The 10,347-nt window shown below is 42.8% G+C and overlaps 1 protein-coding gene across 2 annotated transcripts in view; it reads left to right on the plus strand.

Annotated features, from left to right (window-relative positions):
- Positions 1–9,620, plus strand: part of LOC135557468 (ectonucleotide pyrophosphatase/phosphodiesterase family member 1-like) — a 70,203-nt gene extending 60,583 nt beyond the window's left edge. For both annotated transcript variants that reach the window (XM_064990735.1, XM_064990736.1), the window contains exons 23-25: positions 7,657–7,789; positions 7,973–8,117; positions 8,696–9,620. In XM_064990735.1, the coding sequence (XP_064846807.1) occupies positions 7,657–7,789; positions 7,973–8,117; positions 8,696–8,848 (431 nt within the window). In that variant the 3' untranslated portion in view covers positions 8,849–9,620. The remainder of the gene's footprint in view (positions 1–7,656; positions 7,790–7,972; positions 8,118–8,695) is intronic.
- Positions 9,621–10,347: the final 727 nt, after the last annotated feature.

The raw sequence follows: 10,347 nt of genomic DNA on the forward strand, positions 1-10,347 counted from the left end.
GATGAGCCATCTGTACTTTCGGCACAAAGAAATCCCACCTATCTCTAAAAACTCGCTCTCTGCGAAGTGCAGCGTGTGCCAAATCTACCAACAGTGCGAGATCAGCACCCATTATCTGTATTTTTTTGTAAGTTTTCACTTTCACACATGCCTCTATTTTAACAAATTATTGTACTTTATGTGGATTATTATCATATTAACAAATGCACTGATGTGGTCAAATTGTATGATCTAGATAGCCTGTCCCCACAACCGTGGTAGGCCTGATCAACGACGAGACAGCCTATAGGGAGGAGGTCAGAGACCTGGCCGGGTGGTGCCAGAATAACAACCTATCCCTCAATTGTGGACTACAGGAAAAGGAGGACCGAGCACAACCCCATTCTCATCGATGGGGCTGTAGTGGAGCAGGTTGAGAGCTTCAAGTTCCTTTGTGTCCACATCAACAACAAACTAGAATGGTCCAAACACACCAAGACAGTCGTGAAGAGGGCACGACAAAGCCTATTCCCCCTCAGGAAATTAAAAAGATTTGCATGGGTCCTGAGATCCTCAAAAGGTTCTACAGTTGCAACATCGAGAGCATCCTGAACGGTTGCATCAAATCAAAATCAAATCAAATTTATTTGTCACATACACATGGTTAGCAGATGTTAATGCGAGTGTAGCAAAATGCTTGTGCTTCTAGTTCCGACAATGCAGTAATAAACAACGAGTAATCTAACCTAACAATTCCAAAACTACTACCTTATACACACAAGTGTAAAGGGATAAAGAATATGTACATAAAGATATGAATGAGTGATGGTACAGAACGGCATAGGCAAGATGCAGTAGATGGTATCGAGTACAGTATATACATATGAGATGAGTAATGTAGGGTATGTAAACAAAGTGGCATAGTTTAAAGTGGCTAGTGATACATGTATTACATAAAGATGCAGCAGATGATATAGAGTACAGTATATACATATGAGATGAATAATGTAGGGTATGTAAACATTATATTAAGTAGCATTATTTAAAGTGACGAGTGATATATGTTACATCAATTCCCATCAATTCCCATTATTAATGTGGCTGGAGTTGAGTCAGTGTGTTGGCAGCAGCCACTCAATGTTAGTGGTGGCTGTTTAACAGTCTGATGGCCTTGAGATAGAAGCTGTTTTTCAGTCTCTCGGTCCCTGCTTTGATGCACCTGTACTGACCTCGCCTTCTGGATGATAGCGGGGTGAACAGGCAGTGGCTCGGGTGGTTGTTGTCCATGATGATCTTTATGGCCTTCCTGTGACATCGGGTGGTGTAGGTGTCCTGGAGGGCAGGTAGTTTGCCCCCGGTGATGCGTTGTGCAGACCTCACTACCCTCTGGAGAGCCTTACGGTTGTGGGCGGAGCAGTTGCCGTACCAGTCGGTGATACAGCCTGACAGGATGCTCTCGATTGTGCATCTGTAGAAGTTTCAGTGCTTTTGGCGACAAGCCGAATTTCTTCAGCCTCCTGAGGTTGAAGATGCGCTGCTGTGCCTTCTTCACGATGCTGTCTGTGTGGGTGGACCAATTCAGTTTGTCTGTGATGTGTACGCCGAGGAACTTAACTTACTACCCTCTCCACTACTGTCTCATCGATGTGGATAGGGGGGTGCTCCCTCTGCTGTTTCCTGAAGTCCACTATCATCTTATTTTTTTGTAGACGTTGAGTATGAGGTTATTTTCCTGACACCACACTCCAAGGGCCCTCACCTCCTCCCTGTAGGCCGTCTCGTCATTGTTGGTAATCAAGCCTACCACTGTAGTGTCGTCCGCAAACTTGATGATTTGAGTTGGAGGCGTGCATGGCCAAGCAGTCGTGGGTGAACAAGGAGTACAGGAGAGGGCTCAGAACGTACCCTCCAGTGTGGAGAATCAGCGAGGTGGAGATGTTGTTACCTACCCTCACCACCTGGGGGTGGCCCGTCAGGAAGTCCAGTGCCCAGTTGCACAGGGCGGGGTCGAGACCCAGTGTCTCGAGCTTGATGACAAATTTGGAGGGTACTATGGTGTTAAATGCTGATCTGTAGTCTGTGAACAGCATTCTCACATAGGTATTCCTATTGTCCAGATGGGTTAGGGCAGTGTGGTTGAGAATGCATCTTCTGTGGACCTATTTGGGCGGTAAGCAAATTGGAGTGGGTCTAGGGTGTCAGGTAGGGTGGAGGTGATATGGTCCTTGACAAGTCTCTCAAAGCACTTCATGATGACAGAAGTAAGTGCTACGGGGCGGTAGTCGTTTAGCTCGGTTACCTTAGCTTTCTTGGGAACAGGAACAATGGTGGCCCTCTTGAAGCATGTGGGAACAGCAGACTGGGATAAGGATTGATTGAATATGTCCATAAACACACTAGCCAGCTGGTCTGCGCATGCTCTGAGGGCGCGGCTGGGGATGCCGTCTGGGCCTGCAGCCTTGCGAGGGTTAACACGTTTAAATGTTTTACTCACGTCGGCTGCAGTGAAGGAGAGTCTGCATGTTTTGGTTGCGGGCCGTGTCAGTGGCCACTGTATTGTCCTCAAAGCGGGCAAAAAAGTTATTTAGAATGCCTGGGAGCAAGACATCCTGGTCCGTGACAGGGCTGGTTTTCTTTTTGTAATCTGTGATTGACTGTAGACCCTGCCACATACCTCTTGTGTCTGAGCCATTGAATTGCGACTCTACTTTGTCTCTATACTGACGCTTCGCTTGTTTGATTGCCTTGCGGAGGGAATAGCTACACTGTTTGTATTCGGTCATGTTTCTGGTCACCTTGCCCTGGTTAAAAGCAGTGGTTTGCGCTTTCAGTTTCACGCGAATGCTGCCATCATTCCACGGTTTCTGGTTTGGGAATGTTTTAATTGTTGCTATGGGAACGACATCTTCAATGCACGTTCTATTGCGACGTCCTGGGTGAAAGGCAGAACACAGGATCCGCTTCGGGAAAGTCATATTCCTATGTCGTACTGATGGTGAGGTGATGTTGCTCTTATATTCAGTAGTTCTTCCTGACTGTATGTAATGAAACCTAAGATGACCTGGGGTACCAATGTAAGAAATAACAAAAAATTGCATCGCCGGAAGTCTGTATACGCTGGAAGTCACTGCCTGGTACGGCAATTGCTCGGCCTCTGACCGCAAGGCACTACAGAGGGTTGTGGCCCAATGCATCACTGGGGCTAAGCTGCCTGCCATTCAGGACCTCTACACCAGGCGGTGTCAGAGGAAGGCTCTAAAAATCGTCTAAGACCACAGCCATCCCAGTCATGTAATGCAACTAATGCAACTCATTCTGTGTCGTACAGCCTCTCACCACCAGGTGTAGCACTTCTCTCGCAGATTAAAAATAAGAAAGGGACAGGAACAGGTTAAGGTGGGATACCTAGTCAATTGTACAACTGAATCCGTGGAGGCTGGTGACGTGACATATTGAGGAGGATGGGAGACCCAGGCGCGGAACACACGGAGACCACAAAGTGTTTCAAAAATCAAAGACAAATGTATTTTAACCTGAAGCATTTAATAAAGACATTTATAGTACAGCATTATGGGGAATGGGAATGAGAAGGATACTTACAGTGTTGGAAGGGGATCACAGCAGTGATTGAAGGAGGGTATGAGGTGTGAGTTGAGGTGTTCAGAGGCTTGACCAGTGCAGGACCGAATTTTACTGGGAAGACAAAAACAATAACACAAGACACCACACAGTTAGACAAAAGAGCTAAGAATGAGTTAGTCCAAGCAAGGAGTAAAATCTTTGATGTGTAATAATGTGATTGTGTACATACAGTAATGTGAGAAAATTGATAGGGGTATTCACAGTGCGTGGAGGGGAAACATTAAATGTGCCAGTTGACAATGGGAGTGGACTAGTCATCACCACTTAATCATGGAACATGAGGGGACTTGCCTGTAAATACAAATAGCAGATGCATTCCATTAACGCTGCGCCATCGTAGGTTTGGGCACGAGTTTCTCTATGAAGTTCTCAAAATTCATAAAGTCAAACAGAGGCTGCACATGTTGCCCACTTGACACATTAAAGTAGCTCAAGAAACATTCCTGAATAAAGCCCTGATCATCTACATACTGGCACCATAGGTCAAAGAGCGGTGGGGAAATGTTTACCTCCTGGGGCCTGGAGTTTACCTCCAGGGGCCTGGAGTTTTCCCTTATGTACATACTAGCTCAATTGGGCCGACCAACCAATGCTCCTGCACATTGGCTAACCGCATTGTGTTCTGCAAAACCCTCTTTTACGCTACTGCTACTCTCTGTTCATCATATATGCATAGTCACTTTAACCATATCTATATAATTGCATATCATGATCAAGCAAGAAAACACATCAGAAAATCCTGAAAAAAACTCCAGAGTAGATGTTCAGCATGAACCCATTCAAACTGCAGCAACCTTATATTTGTTCTTATAAATTATATTTAGACTAGATCAGGAGGGGGATTTCCTCTACCCAGACACATAGACAACAACTGATAGACAATAGAACTCACAGGGTGAGCTTGCGTTATGCATGTTTGCATCATTCTGGCCTATGCAACTGTAGGCCTTATAAAACATTTACACACATCTGTCGTCACAATTATGTTGATTGATTAATTTTGGCTTAAAATCGTATAGGCAGCCTAGCCAACCCAATTTGGAATATTATCAACATTTGATCACATTCACATTTCTTCCTGACACACAAATTAACTATAAATGACCAATTAGTTACCCTGACCAGATGGACTGGGCGCATAGGCTGTATGCAGCTGCTCTTATTAGTAGTCTATAGTTGATCACACGGAAAAGTTGTCTCGTTTTCATCTCATACAGCATGTCAGATTTCTAATGTTTAGGTATAGCCTAGGCTGCTGCCACATTTGTCATGAGTTTTTGCCTACTTACTTACGCCTACTTGAGCGCACGCGGGAAAAAATCCTGCGTCAACCTCTCTCTTTAATCTAACTTTTTTTTTAAATGTATGATGCGATGGAAGCTATCATTTGGAATTGTTTTCAACATCCCAGCGTAGATGTTCAGCATGTAAAGAATCTAAATGTGCAATACAGGCAACTTGATGATAGGCTCTCTGTTAACCAGCTATACGCTTGATACCAGTTGGCATTGAACGCCCTCACCTTTTCATCCTTCTTCATGAAACTGATCTCAGGCAAAGGTCTACCCTTGCTTTTAATTTGCACCTTTCTGTGTACCCCAGATAATGAAAGGGGTTCTTAACACATAGAACCCCCATGATGCTCTGTGGCACAATCCCAATACAATAGGTTAATTATTTGATCCTACATCTATGATTGGATGGACATGTCAGTTCATACTGCAAAAGCTTTGATTGGTTGGAGGACATCCCCCGAAAGTGATCATAATTACCATGCATGTCTACCAGCCTCCTAGTTTTTGTATTGAAATCAACATAGCCCGAGGAGGATGGAATCAAGCTGTCCTCCGGCTACACTATGGTGATAGTCCAGACAGTGCTGTTGAAGTTACTGTAGACCTTCATTGCAAAACAGTGTATTTTAACCAATTATTTGGTGACCTATGAATATTTTAATGAAACCGCAAGGAGCAGGTCTCGAACCCTCAACCTTCGAGCCCGAGGTCCGGCGCGCTATCGCCGCTGCCGCAAAAGCATGCTCATGCGGCAGAGTAGAGTTCCACGCTTATAAACCCAGGGTCGTTATAATATATTATCTAAAAAGGATAACTTTTTTTTTTAATGTTTCACTTTTTTTTTAAATTAAATTTCACTGAGGAGGATGATCCTCCCCTTCCTCCTCTAGGGAGCCTCCACTGAACTGAATGCATTCATTTTTTGCATCATCACTGCAAGCCATCATGACTCTCAAAAGCCGTGACAGCCACTGTTTACTTCTGAAGATAACTTTAGTGCCGCCCTAAAAACCCAATTTCAAATTTGATACAAACCTTCAAATATGTATGGATTGACACATTATATAAACTCTTTATAGTGTATTATTTACATTTTAGAGGTGATAAATTGGACAGATCGGGTGAAAAAAGCTGTTTCCCCCACACAGTTTATCTCCCCTTTCCATATCACGCAGTACATTTCTCGTGATACGGAAAGTTTTGCTTGTTTTTAAAAAGACCTGACGGAGCTCATTGCCTCCTTCAATCATGCAGAGACGGGCAGCATGAATGTCTCGTCATAGATTTTGCTGGAAAGGGGACAAATTGTGCTTTACAATGGTATTCATATTACAGTTGACCTGGAAGTATTACGTTTTGGGGGCGCTAAAATAAGGCAAATTGTACCTTTTTAAATCTTACCAACAAGCCGTAGATAGGATCAGTGTTTGAGGCTTATTTCTAGCCCAATTGAGCTCTCAGATTGGTCTCTACGTAAACGCTTCCCAGTGAATTATGATTGTAATCTGACCGTGGTCATAGTGAGCCATTGATTCAGTAGACATAGGATCTCTGTTACATTGTGTTTAGAGGACAGTTGTGCAGTAGGGTGCTTCAACACTATTTACCAGATAGGGGTCACGATAAAAACCTAGCCCATTCCCTCAACTCTCTTTAGTGTTGTATTCTTCAATTACCATGCTGTGTTGCTGGCTCGACAACAGGACATTCTTGCTATGCTATTGTAAGGTAAGGCAGATGGTTATGTTCAAAATCCCACTCCTTTTTGTACCCTGTACTTGGCATGTAATGCCGATGTGAGTGCCTGAGTTGTGATGTTACATTCCTGTAACAACTTGTGGTGAATTAATCATAACCCGCCAATGTGTTGCTTAATAGAGGGGAAAGTGTGTGCTTCTGGTTGACGTGAAATTGAGATTACCACAGGCCACAAAATGGCACTATATTCCCTTTTATAGTACATTACTTTTGATTCACTTCCATAGGGCTCTGGTCAAAAGTAGTGCACCATGCAGGGGATCGTGTGCCATTTGGGGCGTAGCCGTAGAGTTTGAATCACATAGTGGTTAGGATTGTTTAATATGATGCCACCCTCAGGATTCCATAGTGATCAAAGTGAGAGTGTTGGAGGTTGTGTTGAGTGTTATTGATGCCCGTGGACACCGAGAAATCAAATCCATCATTAAAGGTGGTTTATGTAGTATGATATGTGATTACCCTTATTTCCCCCAGAAATTGGCCTCCAAGAAGAGGCATTCTGTTGATAACTTTACAGACACTGCGCTCTGGTGGCAGATGGTGGAAGTCGACACAGATCTGGGATTGTATGCAGATGAACTTTTATTGTAAAAAGTATTTTGTCTGGAGGCAAAACTGAGCGATTTCCCCAAAATTATCTATTGTAAGAATTAATGAAAACAAAAATGTGATTTTTGGTCTTAATTTAAGATTAGGGTTAGCAGTGAGGATTTTATGACTTTGTGGCTCTAGTGACCACTCTACAGAGCTGCCTCCAGAACAATGAAAATGCTAACCTGTAGTGTCTCAGTGTTGGAGTGCTGTTCCCCCTGTCCATTTCTTCACATTCATTATGATCTGAAAGGGAAAACCTATTCTAGATCAGCACTCCTACTCTAAGACGTTTTGTGAATACAGGCCCTGGATACATTACTGAGTTACTTCGACAGTCAGATATGGGTTGTAAATCCATGCCTTCACAAATATGATAATATATTTTCAGATGTTTGGATGTACTTCCACGATGTCCTCCTGGTGAAATATTCCCAGCAGCTGAATGGGGTCAATGTTGTCAGTGGACCTATCTTTGACCAGCACTACGATGGACACTTTGATGCTCCCAAAGTTATCACACTGTAAGTGGTCATCAACAATGAGTTTCTTTGTGGGTGTGTTGTTTTTATATTCTCAGTTGTAATCTATTACATTTATTTATTTCAGATTGACATTTAACTCATTTAGCAGGGGATACAATGCTATAACACAGTATTGACAATGGCCTATTTGCCTCTCTAATTGTATCTCTCTCTATCCTGTAGACACGAGGCTCCCATCCCCACTCACTTCTATGTGATCCTGACCAGCTGTGGGAATTCGTCCTTCTCCCCTGCTGACTGCCAGGGTCGTCTGGAGACCACATCCTTCATCCTCCCCCATAGACCTGACCACACTGAGACCTGTGCTGTGAGTCACATCGGCTGCCTGTCTGTCTAGCTGTCCTCTTATTGTGTCCTATAGGGTCACCTGGAATCCTTTTGAGGAAATCTAATGTGATTAAAACCGGGTCAAATAGAGGCTGTATGTTTAACAGTGTTGCTTCCATCCCTCTCGTCACCCCAATCTGGGTTTGAACCAGGGACCCTCTGAACACATTGACAACTGCCTCTCATCGTTATCTATAGCGCTAAAAAAGCAGCGGTCGTTGCAGAGCAAGGGAAATGACTACTTTTCACGGTCTGAGCGAATGACTCATCGATTGAAATGCTACTAGTGCGCACTGCTAACTAGCTAGCCATTTCACAGCAGTTGCAAATTTAAAATACTTTTAAATACCACTTGATTTAGTTTGTCCTGTACAATGCAACCAATGAAATAGTCCCAGAAGTGCATATTCCGAACGTAATCATGTCCCCCTCAATTATGTTAAGGTATTTGAAAGTATATGTGTATTTGACCTAGTTCTGGAAGCAATGTTTGCAAAGATGCTTATAATCTATGAATATTGTTACAGTGAATAAGCCCTCCTCTCCCTGTCTCCTCAGAATGGCTCAGACTTCCAGTGGGTTCAGAAGTGGGCCGAGTTCCACGCTTCCCGGGTCCGAGACGTAGAGCTCCTTACTGGACTCAGCTTCTACCACGACAGGATATCAGTGGAGGAAACACTGCAGCTCAAGACATTTTTACAGACTTTCTAAGATCCCATGAAGTCACGTCAGGAGGGTTTTGGTACTATTGGTACTATCATTTTAGTTTTGGGCCTTATTACACAAGTTTGAAGGTAAAACATTTTGGGCTAAATGTGTAGTTCTGGATCCCATGAAACAAAAATGTGTAATCCTTATATTTAAGTGCATAAAAAGGTGTAAAGAGTTCTGTTTAAGTCAGAAACCGCCTGAAAGTCATTTGGCCTTCAATCCCTCAAACTAGCAACATTAAACATACATAAAGACTTTGTATGGAAAAAGAAAGAAGCCATGTTATGAGTCTAATATAATAGACCTTTGTCAGTTTTTAGACTTTACCAGAACATTGTACCAAAAAGTAATGTGCTGCTCTGCTGAATCCCAAACACCACTTGTTCATCCCAGGGAAAAGAGAGGGGAATAGTCTTAGAAAACACATTTTCATGCCATAGGATTTTATATGACAAAGTGATTATAATAGCTGGGACATTTTCAGGAAATCTCGGACAATCACACTGCCATTATTTTTTTACTCTTGAGGTGTGATTTGGGGAGATGGCTGAAAGACATGGCATTTAAGCCAAAATGAGAATTTAGTGAAAAGAAAAAAGTGTTTGTTCTACGAGAAAAACAACAGAAAATGTTTATGCTCGCACTTGCCAAATGTTGTCATTGTATGTTTGACTTGATTACAGTTTTTGTTAATATTGATGTTTTTTATTGCTCTGTAACTATAAATGTAAAGTGAAGTTTGTTGGCAACTGGGATTAAATTATTGATAGAACTAGTGTTTTCGAATGTGTTTGTATGTGCTTGTACAGTATGCATGTGCTTTGTGTCATGACAGAAACTGAAAGTATTACCAAAATAAGCACGACTCTAAAAAAAATACATACACAATAAAACATCTAGATCCAGTACATAAAATCCAATGCTGTTAAACGAACATTCCATTCGGGGCAACACTGTCACAGGGAAAATCTCTTACTGTTAGTTGGTCTTCTACTGACACTCAGAATTGGAAGATGTCAACCACTTTTTCAGAAGTGTGTCTACTAATTCATCCACCACAAGCAACTGACAAGTCAAGGGCACTGTGACATGGGTTAACCTAAAACACCTCCCTTATTGTCCAATTAAGTGGCAACGAAGATTGAATTTCTCACACATCTGCCGGGAATGACAGTGGTACACAGTTCCCTACAAGGAATGACCTTGGAGACTCAGTGTCATTTTACACAGCAAGACAACAAAACATCTCACAATGGGATTCCAACAGCACTGGGTCATTTGACAAACATGTCTGCCACTGCTACACTCAAACTGGCACTCAAAGAAAATAAAAGAAGAAATTGCACACTCGTCCACTTAAAAAAAAAAACGAATTCAGCTCTGTAAGGCTGCAGTTGTGTGACAGCAGGAAGGAAGGAAGCAGAAAGTGACGTTTTTTTCCACTGTTGCCTTGATTGCCTCTTCATAAGAATCTGTCTCTCTCAGGGTGACCACTCAAG

The sequence above is a fragment of the Oncorhynchus masou genome, chromosome 16 (assembly GCF_036934945.1).
Source record: "Oncorhynchus masou masou isolate Uvic2021 chromosome 16, UVic_Omas_1.1, whole genome shotgun sequence".
NCBI classification, from domain to species: Eukaryota; Metazoa; Chordata; class Actinopteri; order Salmoniformes; family Salmonidae; genus Oncorhynchus; species Oncorhynchus masou.